This window comes from Glycine max, chromosome 7 (genome assembly GCF_000004515.6).
Source record: "Glycine max cultivar Williams 82 chromosome 7, Glycine_max_v4.0, whole genome shotgun sequence".
Taxonomy (NCBI): domain Eukaryota; kingdom Viridiplantae; phylum Streptophyta; class Magnoliopsida; order Fabales; family Fabaceae; genus Glycine; species Glycine max.
The window spans coordinates 12,017,416-12,035,405 of record NC_038243.2 but is presented as its reverse complement, the minus strand read 5'-3'; the positions used below and the strand labels follow the sequence as shown (position 1 = coordinate 12,035,405).

The following is a 17,990-nucleotide window of genomic DNA, read 5'->3' as shown; positions in this document are numbered from 1 at the left end:
CACGGGATCCACAGGACAGGAGAAGATTAATTTATTTGATCCGTGTAAAAAACAGAGCGGATTAGCCCGGTCCACTGCCAATGCGGACTTATGCGAGCGAACCTTATACAAGACGGACCGACCTGCTTACCCATCCCTATTTATTGTTATCAACTAAATTTACTTTTTTAATCTTAGTGAATTAAGCCATTGGATCATATAAATAGGAAAGAGATTCATTTTCAAGAGCATCAGCTCAACTTGGAAAGAGATTCATTTTCAACTTCATAAATTTCACTTCTTTAAAAGCCGGCAAAGCATATACGACAATGCCATTGAAATTTCATATTATGCACCCTTATGGGGTGCCATACCACCACAGGTTTTTTAAGAAAAAACTTGTCCATATATCAAGGGTATATATAACCCATAACTGTTCTGACTAGAATTATAAAGGGCATATATAACCCAAATTTCAAATCAAAACTGAGAATTCAATCTATAAATAAAACGAAACTCAACAACATTTATGTCTTATCCGCCACCATATAACCCCCCCAGAGTGTCGAACCATAGTAACAGAAAAACACAAGAAAAGGCTACAACGTATGAAGAACAACCTAAATTTACATTTTAAGGCATAGAAGTCAAAATAATAACCTTTCTAATTCAGGAAATCCAACTACCAAAGTTTTTTTCCTGCTCAAGTCCAAATCAGAGAACCCAAAATTGACAAAAAAGGACAGGGAAATGTCAGAAGGGTTCTGGAAAACCTCACTTGCCACTCAAGGTTGGGAATTGCCCGGGATCCTCAATTGATGGAGCTGGAACATTGCTGTATGCATTTCCACTGTAACCTCCTCTAGAACCACGGCCACGTCCCCGACCGCGCCCACCAGAGTAGTACCTTTCCCCTTCAGCTGGCTTCAGAAACTCAGTGATGTTGACAGACTAAGAATATGAAAAGTCCATTTAAAAAACAAAGTTAGGAGAACCAGCAGAAAATGTGCAAATAAAATTAATAGAGCGAGACGTGAAGGATGACAATTCATTGTTAAAATCCTTTTAAGAAGCACAAGTGGATATAATTTAAATGTCATAAGAAAAAAAAAACATACAAACTAATACAAGTGGAATGAAAATGAACAATAGAACCAGGGCACATGGAAACAAAATAGTTATTAAATATAAGCTTTTCATAACACTGAATTTGATTTCTGATAATTGATTACTAAGGTCACAAGATCATATGAAGGGGGTAGGATAAAATCAGTTTATATTATGAAGTGGATAAGAACCACAGTACATACATAATTCACAGAAAAATGTCTCATTTAAATCTACAAGGCAAAACAACATTTATCACTTATATTTCATTTGCCATAATAAGTGACAAAACAAATTATGACTAAAAACATAATCCAGACAGACAATAATAGTCTTGAGGGAACCAATATCAATATCAACATACAACACACTTGGGTAAATCATCAAGCTAGCATAACTACAAAACCAAACATGGTGTGGTTGTCATTATGAACCTTTAATTTCAAAACAAAAATGAAATATGAAAGTTGGATAATGGCATATGAATCTCTTCACTGTAACAACTGACCAAACTACCACAATAATCACAAGAAAAAACAATTAGGATTAGATCCAAAACATCAAGGCTAATCAGCATGTCCAGGTCATCATACAGAGAAATGGGTTACTTCCAGTATGGAAAAGCTGAACAGCTTAATGTTTCTTAACTTGCATAATTTTTTTATCACTTTCTGTCATCTGTTATCATCAAATGTTTTACAGCATCTTCCAAATACCACAAAACACCAAATTAAGTACTAAAAGACTTTACACCTCAAATTTGGTGTTTTGAAATGGGGTTACTAAATTAAATTTCTGTTTGTTAGGCCACCAAAATGGTAAAAGGTTAGAATAGAAGCAACTAATAACCTTACAAATTATAAATATTGGAGGCAGGTTTTTTTCACACGTTAGGAGAAGAAATTGGTTATTCATGGAGCTTAATACAAAGTAATTAAAGACAAAAATGTCACAAAGTCACACCTTCTTAGACTTCTCCTCCTTCTCTAGAGCATCTTTGCGTTTATCCTTGTCAGATCCCTGGAAAGAAATATAAACATCGTTAGGCAACATTAATAAATTAATATAAAAATGATTACAAATTAAGGGCAAAAGTGAGGCCAGAAATTCTCACCAATTTAATAAAGATCTCATCATTTTCTTTCTTGTTAGACAGTGGCTGCATGGATGCAAACTCCTTGATGTCCACCTTTCTTACTTCAGTTTTTTGTGCCTGCAGGGCCTTTCTTTTCTCTTCCAGCACCTTCTCATACTCTTCCAGTGTCATCTCCTACAAAACAGTTTAAATTCCATTTAGCAAAGGATGAACAATAACCTAGAGAATATAAATTTCAAACATAACCCACTAAAAGCATGCCGCATACGAGCAAGAATAGTAAATGCAATTGAAGCCCCAAGTCTATACATTTTCCAAAATGTAAAGCAATGTTATAGACTAAACAATTCATCATCAAGAAAAAGACTGACAGATTCTTCCAAGTAAATAAAGCAGCCAACAAAATTCAGTTAACAGACAATCAAAGCTTAATCTGAATGATCCATCATTCATTCACAAGAGGCATTCACCTTGTCCTCAGGCTCCTTTTCTTCATTTTCATTGGCAGGACAGTCCTTGTTTCCTTCAGGTGCATCTTCCTCGCCTGCAGGCTTCTCATCAGCAAAATTCTTTTCAGTTTCATACACCACTTCCTCAGTAACCCTATGAAATAACATCAAAAGGAAAAATAAATGAAATCATCAATAACTGTCAATTGAAAACATGAGACTCTTTTATGAATATTTTGATCTGAACTTCATTATTATTAAAATTATGAATACAAAGAATTGCTTACACAGCAATGTCATCATTCTGTGTACCCCAGTTCCCACGTCCAGAGCCATCCCGTTTGAATTCATTTCTGCAAATGGAACAATTGATATCATTATATATAGAAACAGAAGTTCAAGAAAGAAATGTTAGTTGGTTATAATGTTACCCTCGTCCAGTCCCACTGTGGTGTTCAAATGCTCTTCTTGGGCGTCCTTCTTCACCAACTTCACCGTTGGTAAAACCTCCACGACGACCGCGACCACCACCACCACCACGGTAGGGCCCACGAGGTCCACCATAACCACGTCTTTCTGAGTGATTCCCAGAATCCCCTTCAAAAGATCCTTGATTAGCAGGGGCTGATGAGTTGTCATCATTGGAAAAATCGCGGCCAAAGCCGCCACCACCACCACGACCACGTCCAAATCCTCTTCCACCTCCTCGGCCACCTCCACGGCTGCCGTAAGAAGTTTCATTTTTAGCCTCCCTCACTATAAGACAAGAAAAAAAAATACATGAGAATAGCAACACAAGGAATATCATCAATGCAATGGTCATTCAGGAATCAAGGTACCAACAAAAACATGTCAAAATAAACTCAACAAACGTTCAAACGCTGAAAGTATAAATATACTAATACTAATCATCTTTCAATTCTAGTTATGCTATACCACATTACAAATAAAAACAGGGGGATCAATAAGAAAAAAATATTTGAACAGATTTCTCACTGAGGTATTTAATTGAACTGCAACTTCTACCCAAAAACCAAGATTTAAGCAATCAGAGACCTATTGCATGTTTCAAACAAACAGACAACAACTAAAGCAAGCTCAACCGCATATGTAACACAGAAAAAGCATCGTATTCCCACTAATCTCTCGTACACCACCAAAAAAAAACTAATAAAAAATAAATACTCATGAAAACTTTTTTTTATATGAAACAGCCTTTTTTTTTGTCCAAAAAACTAAAAGCAAAAGAGTCTATACAACAAACCACCACCATCAAGAAACAATTAACACCCAAAAATAACAAAAATCTTTTCTAAAACAACAAATCTTAACCCCCATCTCAACAAAAGCCATAAATTTTACAACCCAGATAAATAAATATGAAAAAACGCAAATTTGCATTCACAAATGAAAAGGTGAATAAAAAAGGAACCAAACTAAAACCAAAATCCACATCTTTTTTAAAATAACAACGCAATAAATCGAAGCCTTGAAAACTAACCATCAACAAAAAGCTACAAATTTCACGACCCAGATAAACATATACGAACAAAAAGCAAAACTTTCAACTACAAATGAAAAACAGAATGAAATAAAAATCGAAGCCTTGAAAACTAACCAGCCTGAGAGGGAGGGAGGGGCTTCGACGGCAACTGGGCCGGCGCGCCGCCACGAGCTCCGGGCTTGGCCTGGTCTTTCTTGGGCGGCGCCGTGGCCGCGGCCGCCGCGGCCTTGAGCTGCTCCGCCGCGATCAACTGCGAGGGGTCCTCGGCGTCGTCACCCAACAAATCAAAGGGATTCGCAGTCGCCATCTCCAAACACAACAAACCCTTCTCAGGAAAATAAAAACCCCAAACAACAAACCGCTACTTTCTCTCTCGGCGTAGAAAAAAGGGTTAACTCAGCGACGGTTCCATGGTTGATTATTATTCAGATCGAAAGAGAAGGGAAATGAGAGAAAAAGGAAGAACGGAGAAAGAAAGAGAGTGAGTGAAAGACAAAACCCTAGCCGCAGGGTAGAGACAGAGGGAGAGGCGAAAGAGTGACACTAACCTAATCTCTTATGTGCTCAATTTATTTGTGTTTTGGGACTTAGCTTGCTTCGCTTGGCAGTGTTTGCTTACAAAACCTCGTGCAATTCCCACATTATTTTATTTTTATTTGTCTTTTTTTTAGTTTGAAATTTATTTTTGACTTCACAAATTAATTTGTGACCTAAATTTTTTTTAAAATAAATATATTGAGTCTAGTATGTGTGTATTAGTATTTTTTTATCCATAACCATTTGTATTCAAGTATGAAATTTAAAAAAAAAAAAACCTATTCACTATTGAATCAATTGAACTAAGAACATCTCTAATGGATGTAATTTAAACAATTTATTTTGAGTTCTTTATCTTATGTTAATTGATCCATACAATGTTACTAGGTAAACAACTCATATATATTTTTCACCAATGATATAATTTTAAACAAGTCTTAAATTATCCTATTAAATGATCCTTGAATGTTAGAAAATATTTTTTTTCATAAAAAATTGTTGCTTATATAAGCAACTCAAACTTAATTCTAAACAACTTAGTATGACATATAGATCACATCCAATGATAAAAATATTTAGGCAATTGTGTCTTAGAATAAGCGGGCAACCAACTTTGGAAATGCTCTAAACTCCTTTTATAATATTAGTTTAATATCAATTATTATAAGTACCAATTAAATGATTTATTAGGATTAAAAAATTGATTAATTTAGTTGAGAAGATTAAGGGTGGATTTGTTTAAACTTTTACAAAAAAAATAGCACTTTTTATATAAAATGCTTCTTAAAGAAACAGATAGGATTTGTTTCTTAAAAAAACAAAAAATTATTTATTAGGTCAAAGCAGCGCATAGAGGTAAGTTTGTTTAAATTTTTTAAAAAAAACTTTAAAATAAGTGTTTTTTTAAGAAGCAAATAGGATTTGCCTCTTAAAATAAGCAAAAAAACTATTTTTTAAAGTAAAAGTAATTTAGGTGAATACATTAAAAAAATAAAAGAATGCCTATTTTATTAAAATAAGTGTTTATTTCAATAAATAAATTTAAACAAATTGGTCCAAAAATATAAGAAAGTCATAGAATTGCTTATTTTGGTTAAAAAGCACTTATTTTTTTAAAAAAATAAGCTTAAACAAACTCACCCTAAATCAAATGATTGTGAAGTATGAATACAAAAAAAAGTAACAAAAAAACATATGGTAAATTAAATCATTTTTTCCTGAAGTATGAATAGAAAAAGATTAAGACACCATGAGGGAGACTTTCATAAGTTTCTCTATGATGACATCAAGAAGAGAGTCGCATCTTTGCTCCAAAACATTTGAACACACACCATAACCAGCCAAAGTATCTACGTCACTATTAGAATCATGTGGCATACATGTAAGTGACAAATTTCAATTGCTTCTCACCAATGCTATAATTTCTAGAATCTTTGGTGCATATTTGTGGATGGAATAAGTAGATTTCTATCCCGGATAGGTGGATCATACGACAAACATGAATGAGGGACTGAGGTAGTGTTTCAAAAATACTGTTGCATCTCCACCTTCATGTTGAGCAAGTCAAGGTAAGGGGTTGGAATAGTCAAGTGAAAAGATAAGAGATATTAGCCATGGAGGACATTGGGGCTGAGAATAATGCTTTTCACATGGGTAGATAAGGAAACATATAATCCGTCAAGATCTTAGACTCCATTTGGACGAAGGTCAACCACCTTGAAGTGGGAATAACTAATATACACATGACATCCTATTGCTAAGGGTATGTTCAATTGTGAGGAAAGAAAAGGAAAAAAAAAGTGGAAAGTGAGATTGTTTGGTGTTGATATAAGAAAGAAGAAAAAAGTTAAAAGTTTTGAGTTAAAGTTATGTGATAAGTAATAAAATTAAAAAAATAAATGGAATATTTGTAAAATGTCTATTTTACCCTTGTGACTTTTTTGTTTATATTTTTTATTTTATCTTTTAACTAAGGCCACTTAAATTAAATATGCATATAACATAATGGAATATAACATACTGCACATTGGATTTTGTTTAATTCAGTTAAAGGTGAATGCAGATTTGGTTTAATACACAACCAAATAGCATATATGTCCAAATACTCCATCCATTTAAATGAGCTCATGACAAAATAAAAAACACAAAAGGCAAACATTCAGGAGTTGTTAACTCCTTGGCATGTCCGATAGAAACCAACATGTTTGAGAAAACTTCAGATGCCTTTCACATTCACCGGTGGAGGTAACTTATCGATAATATCAATTTTTTCCTTACCACTTCAATCCTTCGGGACAAGATCTTGTTGCCTAAGACAAACCCCTCTTGGACCATGAAATGACATTTCTCCCAGTTCAACACCAGATTAGTTTCTACACACCGTTGTAGCACCAATTCTAGATTGGTTAAACAACATTCAAAGGAGGGGCCAAAGACTGAGAAATCATCCATGAACGCTTCAATGCATTTTTCTACCAAATCAGCAAAAATAGCTAGCATACATCTCTGGAAGGTGGCAGGGGCATTACATAACCTAAATGACATTCTTTTGTATGCAAAGACACTGAAAGGGCATGTAAAAGCAATTTTTCTTGGTCCTTAGGATCTACTGCTATTTGATTATACCCCGAGTAACCATCCAAGAAACAATAAAGAGCTTGTCCAACTAGCTGCTCCAACATCTAGTACATGAATGGTAGAGGGAAATGATCCTTCCTTGTGGCATCATTAAGCTTGCAGTAGTCTATACATATTCTCCACCTTGTGACTGTCCATGTAGGGATGAGATCATTCTTCTCATTACAGACAACAATCATACTTCTTTTTTTGGGCACCACTTGGATTGGACTTACCCAGACATTGTCAAAGATCGAATAGATAAGCCCTACTTCAAGCAACTTGAGGACTTCTTTTTTGCACTTCCTCCTTCATGGATGGGTTGAGTCTCCTCTATGGTTGTCTCACTGGTCTATAGTCAACTTCCATCATGATTTTGTGCATCCCCTTGAGATCGGATATGTGCCATCTTATGGTTGCCTTATACATCTTGAGTACTTCCACTAACCGTGCTTCCTCATCAGGAGACAAGTCATTATTGATGACTATTGGCTTGACATCATTTGCCTAAAAAGAACATACATCAAGTGAGGGGGTAAGACCTTCAATTCAACCTTAGGCTTCTCTATTGCAGAGTCTTTTTTCAATTCTTCAAAAGCATATTCCCTTGGGGGAATCTCCTTCAATCTACCTAAGTCTTCTAGACAAGCTCTAAGATCTTTCTCATCCTCATTGGTCAAACATTCAATGGCATTCATCAAGGCTTTTCTAGTGGTGAATGAATGGTGAAGCGTTGCACAATAAGATTTGCTTCTTGCTCAATCGCCTCCACCTTGAAGCAAGTTTTTCTATCACTATGGTGCCTTATCGCCTTAAACAAGTTGAAGGTCACTTTCTAGTCCTCCATACTCATTTCTAGATTACCATCCCCCATGACCACAACACATTTGGCAGTAAGCATGAATGGACGACCCAAAATTAAGGGAATGTTTGGATCCTCCTCTATGTCCATGATCACAAAGTCCATAGGAAAGGTGAACTATTGAATCTTAACCAAGACGTCTTCAACTACATCATATGACCTTGTAATAGAGTGACCTGCTAGTTGAAGAGTGAAATTCTGATACAGAGGTCAGATGTCGTACCGGATGTCACGACATCACGCTTCAGAACATGGAGATTATATTTGACTGTATGAACAGATTAAACAAGTAAATAACACAAGAGAATTGTTAACCCAGTTCGGTGCAACGTCACCTACATCTGGGGGCTACCAAGCCAGGGAGGAAATCCACTAAAATAGTGTTAGTTCGAAGATCTAACAGCCACTGTTTACAACCTTCTCACCTAACCACTACCCGTGCAACCTCTACCTAAGAGCCACTCTTAGATATGAGAACCCCTCTCACTCCCTCTCAATCACTCTCCCGTGTTTACAATTAAATCGAATACACACCAGAGATTGCTCTCTGAACAAAAGAGATCAACTCTACACACTCAGGTCCAACACTTGATGTTAGGGTAACATCAAGGTGGCTCACAAAACACTCAAGTCCCAAAACTCACAAAATAACTCTTCAATCCCGGACTTGGTAGAAAACTCGTGCAGCCTTCATGTTTATATAGCAGTGTGCGTATCTGGGCTGCAACAACTTGCGCTGGATAAGATCTATCATTCTCCTGAAAATCTGCACTTAAAGATCTAAAAGATAAAGTTTGATCTTTTAGTTTTTATCTTTAATCTTTAATCCCTGAACGAACTATTCAAGTTTGTAATTCGAACTTTAATTATCTTTTAATTCGTTCCTAAAGATAGATCGCCAAATCTGTTGCTAACTGCACATTAATCTGTTAAAGATATAACAGATTTATGTGTCCAGTATTTTCAGGCAAGATGTCCTGGACATCGTATCCGACATCGTGGATCCTGCAGCTTCAATTCTTCATTTGACATTTTATCTTGCCTTGTGCATTGTGCAGCCCAATCTGATTCCTTGACATAACGTTGGACATCATGTGCAGCAACTCCAGCTTTCCTTCAATGTCTAAGTGCTTATGTTTTAACAAAATTTTAGCCAATCTTTTAAAGCTCAGTAAAGCTAAGCACTAACAATCTCCCCCTTTGGCAAATTTTGTCTAAAACATACTTAGACACTTCCTGAGCAGGTACGAGCAGTTATGCAAGTGGGATCAGCAACTTTCATTATCAGAGTAATCAAGCACAGCGGTATCTGTAGTGGCGACAACAAAATTCTGCAAGTTGCAAGTCGTTTCCAGGATGTCAAGACATCTCATGTGACATCAGCTTTCTGCTCCCCCTGTCTCCATGCTCCTACTGCTGTGAAGCAGTTCACTGCAGCATCTTCTATCAGCTACTAGTCTTTTCCAGGATGTCAAGACATCTCATGTGACATCAGCGTTCTGCTCCCCCTGTCTCCATGCTCTTACTGCAGCATCTTCTATCAGCTACTAGTAGTTACAGTGGCTTACATCAGTCATCATCAGCAGCAGTCTCCCCCTCAAAATCATATACATACAACTCCCCCTCAAAATCATGAATCATGCATACATCGTATCCTACTTACTCAAAATCATAAATCATGCATAACACTATAATACTATTACTCCCCCTTTTTAGACAGAATTTGACAAAAGTAGAATGCATGCAAATATTACAGACCAATAGCAATCAATTGTTCAAAGGGACATGCCCCTATAGCTAGTAAGAGTAAAAAGCAAAAATAAAGGTCTGATGATCATGGGGTGGCTTCAGAATCATCATCATCTGATTCTGTATCCTCTGCTGCATCTTCTTCTTCCTCAGCAGCTTCTTCTTCTTCCTCAGCTGCTTCTTCTTCTTCCTCAGCTTCTTCTTCTTCCTCAGCTGCTTCTCCATCATCAATGCCACTGTCTGAGAGTCTTTTGATCAGGCGTTCCAGCTCCATTTTCTTCTCTGTGGTGGCTTTGATGGTTGCCTCCAGCACCTTGCATGTGTCCTTGAGTTCAGCAATCAGATCATCCTTGGACACAGCACCTGAAGCAGCAGCTTTCCCTGATGTCGAGACAATGTCTGGGACATGTGTCCCCTCAAACAGTTTGTAATGCAGGGATAGAGGAGATTCTCTCTTCATCACAGAGTCAATGTTGTTTAAGATATTGGGATGTTGACTCAACATAATGCCACACAATACAGTTGGGAAGGCAATGGGTAATTTGACAGCAAAAGATTCTGAATGCTTAACAGTTTGATCAAAAATATAGTTTCCAAAATTAAATTTGGACTTGGTTCCAACAGCATACAGAAATTTACCCAAACCTGTGGCAACAGTGGAAGTGTGATTGGTGGGTACCCAGTTTGCAGCCCCAATCCTGTGCAGGATTGCATACTTCACACTTAGCTTCCCTGCAGAAAGCTTCCCTTTCTTTGGCCAATGCTGGACTCGTTTGGCAGTGATTTCCTTGGCAATTTGATGCTCAGAAACAGCAATATCCACCACTCCTTCAGTTGGTCTGCCCAGGTATTTGTTGACTACAGCAGGGGAGAATCTAACACATTTTCCTCTGACAAACACTTTCTGATAATCATCACTCTTTCTGTTTGTTATGTCAGAGGGAATGTTGACAATGAATTCCCTGACTAGACTTTCATAGCAATCTCCCAACTTGGTGACAGTTTTCAGCAGTCCAGCAGCCTTGATGAGGTCCATGATCTCCTTGCAATCCAAGGCATTTCTTCCCAGTTCTCTTTCTAAAGCAAGCCTTCGTTGATATACAAATTTCCACCTTTCAACATTGCCAATGGAGTGGAATGAAATGTTATCCAATGGTGCATCAGGGACATTTCCAGGCACCTTTTTCCCTGATTTCTTGGCTCTCTTGATGTCAGGAACATCTAGTTCGACATCATCATCAGAATCAGATGAGGAAATTTCTTTCCTCTTCTTGGAAAGGATTGCAACTTTGCTCCATCTGGATGTGGTAGGAGTGATTGGTGTGCTCTTCTTCTGTGCCATAGTTTTGATACGTCCAGACCTAGTAATGGGGGTTTTTCCCTTTCTGCTTTGTAATCTTTCTGCAATGCCGGGTGCCAACTTGTTGGCAATGGGTTCCTCATCAGATTCTACTTCTTCTAGATCAATGAGGTCACCTGGAGCAGGTTCTGGTGCCCGTGGTGCAGGGGTCTCCTCTGTGGCTTGATCCTCTTCCTCTGTTGATTCCTCTTTACTGGATGAAGAGAGGACTTCAGCATTTGGGGTGGAAGATGTTGGAACATCTTTATCAGCATCAGGGACAGAAGCATCTTTCAAAATGCTACTCACAATACTGCGAATCTTCTTATCCATCTCCGTGTCTACTTCCCTAGGACTTGTTGCAAGGCTAGGGTTTTCAGAAATCTTCACTCCCTGTTGTCTTTTGGGGACCAGTTTCTCAGGAACAGGGGCTTGACCAGGAATCATTCGTATGGGTTGGATATGGAATTCAGGTTGTTCCTGGTTTGATGGTGCTTTGGTGGATGATGGAGATGATGGTACAGAGGGTGAACCAGGAGCTGAAGTTTCTTTTGGTGCGGTAGCCATGGAGAAGCAGAGCCTTTGGAATGGTTTCGTGAATTTCTGAGAGCTGTTGGGGAATGCCGAGATTACCACGTAAATATGAGTTTGAATGAGGAATGTAGAGGGACGTGTGAAGCAACGGTCGAATTTGTGTTGGCCCAGTAGAGAACGCGCTATTAACGTTTGAGCACGTTCAGATAAAAGTAATTGCTATAAATCCTCTAGCAGACAAATGCCCAGCTTGCCCCTCAGTTTTTCAAACTGATTTGCATCCAATGCCTTTGTGAAAATATCTGCTATTTGTTCCTCAGTGTCCACATGCTCCAGTGTGATAACTTTATCATCAACAAGATCTCTAATATAGTGATGTCTAATGTCAATGTGCTTGGTTCTGCTGTGTTGAACAGGATTTTTAGAAATATTAATAGCACTCATGTTGTCACAGTACAATGTCATGACATCTTGTTCGACATTGTACTCCTTCAGCATCTGCTTCATCCAAACTAGTTGTGAACAGCTGCTTCCTGCTGCAATATACTCTGCTTCAGCAGTAGATAGGGACACGCAGTTTTGCTTCTTGCTGAACCATGAAATAAGATTGTTTCCCAAATAGAAACATCCACCAGAAGTGCTTTTTCTGTCATCTGCACTTCCAGCCCAATCAGCATCACAATACCCAACCAGCATTGAACCTGAACAATGACAGTACATAATCCCATAGTCACTGGTGCCATTTACATATTTCAGAATTCTCTTTACTTGATTCAAGTGACTTATCTTGGGATTGGCTTGATATCTTGCACAAACACCTACTGCATATGTGATGTCAGGTCTGCTAGCTGTTAAATATAGTAAGCTCCCAATCATGCTTCTGTACAGACTTTGATCAACACTGGTGCCAGCTTCATCTTTTGACAGCTTCAAGTGAGTAGGTGCAGGTGTTCTTTTATGGCTGGCATTTTCCATCCCAAACTTTTTGACAATGTTCTTTGCATACTTGCTTTGTGAGAGGAATATGGAGTCTTCCATCTGCTTCACTTGGAGTCCCAGAAAATAAGTCAGCTCTCCAACAAGACTCATTTCAAATTCAGATTGCATCTGTTGAACAAAATGTCGAAGCATCTCATTCGACATCCCTCCAAACACAATGTCATCAACATATATCTGTGCTATCATCAAGTTTTCAGCATCTTGTTTGACAAAGAGAGTCTTGTCAATTCCTCCCTTCCTATACCCTTGCTGAGTAAGGAACTCTGTTAGCCTTTCATACCAAGCTCTTGGAGCTTGCTTCAATCCATAGAGAGCCTTCTTGAGCCTGTATACATGATCTGGATGAGTTGGATCTACAAATCCCTTTGGCTGCTCCACATAGACTTCTTCATTCAAGTATCCATTCAGAAACGCGCTCTTCACATCCATCTGGTACAACTTGAATTTGAGGATGCAGGCTACACCAAGTAACAATCTGATGGACTCAAGTCTAGCAACAGGAGCGAAAGTTTCATCAAAGTCTACACCTTCAATCTGAGTGTAGCCTTGAGCAACAAGTCTGGCCTTGTTTCTGGTTATAACACCTTCTTCATTGGTTTTGTTCTTGAAGATCCACTTGGTGCCAATCACATTAGTTCCCTCGGGTCTAGGAACTAGCTCCCAAACTTCATTCCTTTTGAATTGCCCCAATTCTTCTTGCATAGCATTGATCCAGAACTCATCAGTCAGTGCCTCTTTCACATTCTTGGGCTCAATTTTGGAGACAAAGCATGAATTGGAGACAATCTCAATCTCCCTTGATCTTGTAGTGACCCCTCTGTTTGGATCTCCTATAATCAGCTCCTTGGGGTGCATCTTCTGGATTCTAATGGAGGGTTTCTTGTCAGGTTGATTGATGTTTGGTTCATCTGTAGCAGAATCAGAGTTTTCTGCATTTTCTGCACTTTTAGCTGTATCTGCTACATTGTCTCCCGATGTTCTGACATCTTCTTCGACATCCTTCTTTCTTGCTGGAGTTAGATCATCAACAACCACATTGATGGATTCCATCACAGTTCTGGTTCTGGAATTGAATACTCTATATGCTCTGCTGTTTGTAGAGTATCCCAAGAATATCCCTGCATCACTCTTGGGATCCATCTTTCTCCTTTGCTCTCTATCTGCCAAAATGTAACATGGACTTCCAAAGATGTGGAAGTGCTTGACAGTTGGCTTCCTCCCTTTCCAGATTTCATACAGTGTGGTTGGAGTCCCTCTTCTAAGTGTGACTCTGTTGTGGATGTAGCATGCTGTGTTCATGGCTTCAGCCCAGAGGTTATAGGGAAGTTCTTTGGCATGAAGCATGACCCTAGCAGCCTCTTGTAAAGTCCTGTTTTTCCTTTCAACTATGCCATTTTGTTGTGGTGTAATGGCTGCAGAGAACTCATGAGTGATGCCTTCAGATGTGCAGAATTCAGTAAACTTGCTGTTTTCAAACTCTCTGCCATGGTCACTCCTAATTCTCTTGATGACACAGTCTTTTTCTCTTTGAAGTCTTAGACTCAACTCTTTGAATACTTCAAAGGTGTCTGATTTCTCTCTGATAAAGTTGACCCAGGTAAATCTGGAGAAATCATCCACAGCAACATAGGCAAACCTCTTTCCTCCAAGGCTTTCAACTTGCATAGGCCCCATCAAGTCCATGTGAAGTAGTTCCAGCACCCTGGAAGTGGTCTGATGTTGAAGCTTCTGGTGGGACATCTTGACTTGCTTTCCAATCTGACATTCACCACAAATTCTGCCTTCTTCTATTTTCAGATTGGGAATGCCTCTAACAGCACCTTTGTCAATGATTTTCTTCATGCCTCTTAAGTGCAGATGTCCACATCTTTGATGCCATATTCTGACTTCATCTTCTTTGGAGGATAGACATGTGGAGGAGTAACTGGTTTCTTGAGGTGTCCATAGGTAACAGTTGTCCTTTGATCTGCTGCCCTTCATTAGAACTTCACTCTTCTCATTTGTCACCAAGCATTCTGACTTTGTGAAGTTTACATTGAATCCTTCATCACACAACTGACTGATGCTGATCAAGTTTGCAGTCAGTCCCTTCACCAGCAGTACTTTGTCCAGACTAGGAAGTCCATCATGGGCTAGCTTTCCCATTCCAGTGATCTTTCTTTTAGAGCCATCTCCAAATGTCACATAGCTAGTGGAGCAAGGTTCAATGTTCACCAGGAATTCTTTAACTCCTGTCATGTGTCTGGAACAGCCGCTATCTAGGTACCAATCTTCCTTAGCTGATGCTCTAAGTGAAGTATGGACAACAAGACTAACAGTCTTGTGTTTTGGAACCCACACCATCTTCCTTCCACTGCTGCTACTTTGAGTTCCATGATGTGGATGGCCATGTAAATGATAGCAAAATGGCTTTATGTGACCATACTTGCCACAGTAGTGACACCTCCACTTCTTTCTTTTGCTCCTTTTCTGCTGCGTTCCATGATGTCGAGACCGATGTTGTGACATCGTGGCTCCAGTGCTGTTTTTGGCAGGAACAAATTCTGTCATGGTTATTCTGCCAGCAGATTTATGATTAGACCCAAGTCCTCTCTGGTTTCCAACATTCTTCCCAAGCTGTAGCACTTCATCAAGCATATCTGAGCCTTTATTCAGCATCTTTATTGATTTTGTCATGTTTTCCAGTTTAGAGTTCAGAAAACCAACTTCTCCTTTAAGCTCAGAGATCTCCTCTTCATGTGCCTCTTTCTCAGCCTCCAGATTTGCAATGACCTTCTTCAGTTGTGCTTCTTGCTGAAGGATCTTCTCACTTTTGATGCATAGTTCTCTATAGGATATAGCAAGCTCATCAAAAGTGATTTCACTATCTGTATCACATGAATCTTCAGCAGATTCAAATCTCCCAGTGAGTGCATTCACATCTCTGTCAGAATCACTTTCTTGTTCACTCTCTGTATCATCAGACCGACATACAGAAAGTCCTTTCCTCTGCTTCTTGAGATGAGTGGGACATTCAGCTTTGATGTGTCCATAGCCTTCACACCCATGGCATTGAACTCCTTTGCTGTGACTGGGCTTTTCATCTGACCTTTTCTGGTATTCACTACCTTTCCTGATGTCGAAAGGGATGTTCCGGACATGTGGTTTCTGCCTCCTGTCCATTCTGTTCAGCACTTTGTTGAACTGTTTTCCAAGGAACACAACTGCGTTAGTCAGCCCTTCATCAGTATCCAGGTCATACTCATCTTCTTCTCCTTCATCATTGGACACGAACGCCAGATTCTTGCTCTTCTTTTCAGTCCTATCCGAGAGTCCTAGCTCAAAGGTTTGAAGGGAACCAATGAGTTCATCTACTCTCATGTTGCAAATGTCTTGGGCCTCCTCTATTGCAGTGACTTTCATGTCAAATCTCTTAGGCAAAGATCTGAGGATCTTTCTCACCAGCTTTTCATCTGTCATCCTTTCTCCCAAGGCAGTGCAAGCATTGGCAATTTCAAGAATGTTCATGTGGAAGTCATGAATACACTCTTCCTCCTTCATCTTCAGATTTTCGAATTTTGTAGCCAATAGTTGCAATCTGGACATCTTCACTTTGGAGGTTCCTTCATGAGTGGTTTTCAGGATCTCCCATGCATCCTTGGCCACTGTGCATGTGTTGATCAGTCTGAAGATATTCTTGTCAACTCCATTGAATAGAGCATTCAAGGCTTTGGAGTTTCCAAGTGCCAATTCGTCTTCTTCTTTTGTCCAGTCTTCTTCTGGCTTCAATTCATTAGTGGGCTTTCCTTCTGTGTCCAGCATCTTGGGATGTTCCCAGCCTTTGATGACAGCTTTCCAGGTTCTGCTATCCAGTGATTTGAGGAAGGCCACCATCCTTGCTTTCCAGTATTCATAGTTGGTTCCATCCAGAATTGGTGGTCTGTTTACTGGTCCTCCTTCTTTCTCCATGTTCATCAGAATTTATCTCCCTAGATCTCACTCAGTGATTTCGAGTGCCTACTCTGATACCAATTGAAATTCTGATACAGAGGTCAGATGTCGTACCGGATGTCACGACATCACGCTTCAGAACATGGAGATTATATTTGACTGTATGAACAGATTAAACAAGTAAATAACACAAGAGAATTGTTAACCCAGTTCGGTGCAACGTCACCTACATCTGGGGGCTACCAAGCCAGGGAGGAAATCCACTAAAATAGTGTTAGTTCGAAGATCTAACAGCCACTGTTTACAACCTTCTCACCTAACCACTACCCGTGCAACCTCTACCTAAGAGCCACTCTTAGATATGAGAACCCCTCTCACTCCCTCTCAATCACTCTCCCGTGTTTACAATTAAATCGAATACACACCAGAGATTGCTCTCTGAACAAAAGAGATCAACTCTACACACTCAGGTCCAACACTTGATGTTAGGGTAACATCAAGGTGGCTCACAAAACACTCAAGTCCCAAAACTCACAAAATAACTCTTCAATCCCGGACTTGGTAGAAAACTCGTGCAGCCTTCATGTTTATATAGCAGTGTGCGTATCTGGGCTGCAACTACTTGTGCTGGATGAGATCTATCATTCTCCTGAAAATCTGCACTTAAAGATCTAAAGGATAAAGTTTGATCTTTTAGTTTTTATCTTTAATCTTTAATCCCTGAACGAACTATTCAAGTTTGTAATTCGAACTTTAATTATCTTTTAATTCGTTCCTAAAGATAGATCGCCAAATCTGTTGCTAACTGCACATTAATCTGTTAAAGATATAACAGATTTATGTGTCCAGTATTTTCAGGCAAGATGTCCTGGACATCGTATCCGACATCGTGGATCCTGCAGCTTCAATTCTTCATTTGACATTTTATCTTGCCTTGTGCATTGTGCAGCCCAATCTGATTCCTTGACATAACGTTGGACATCATGTGCAGCAACTCCAGCTTTCCTTCAATGTCTAAGTGCTTATGTTTTAACAAAATTTTAGCCAATCTTTTAAAGCTCAGTAAAGCTAAGCACTAACAAAGAGTCATTTAGGTTAGGGTAATCTTCAAGTTCCCAATCCTCTAGCACATAGAGAGAGGCATCAAATTGATGCTCTCCCCTATATCAATGAGATTTTTTCCTAATGAGACAGTCCCAATAGAGCATGGAATGGCCACACTACCAATATATTTGAATTTTTATGGCAGAATTCGCTGAATTACAACACTACAATTCCTTTTTACGACA

At 39.0% G+C, this 17,990-nt stretch overlaps 1 protein-coding gene across 1 annotated transcript; it reads right to left on the bottom strand.

Annotated features, from left to right (window-relative positions):
• Window positions 1-452: 452 nt before the first annotated feature.
• On the bottom strand, window positions 453-4,747 carry LOC100805110 (RGG repeats nuclear RNA binding protein A). The gene is made up of 7 exons (XM_003528988.5): window positions 4,250-4,747; window positions 3,063-3,387; window positions 2,919-2,984; window positions 2,653-2,785; window positions 2,201-2,356; window positions 2,050-2,106; window positions 453-930 (listed from the first exon to the last, which is right to left on the bottom strand). Exons 1-7 carry the CDS (start codon window positions 4,440-4,442, stop codon window positions 754-756), a joined length of 1,107 nt encoding a protein of 368 aa, XP_003529036.1. The 5' UTR covers window positions 4,443-4,747; the 3' UTR covers window positions 453-753.
• Between the last annotated feature and the right edge of the window lie 13,243 nt (window positions 4,748-17,990).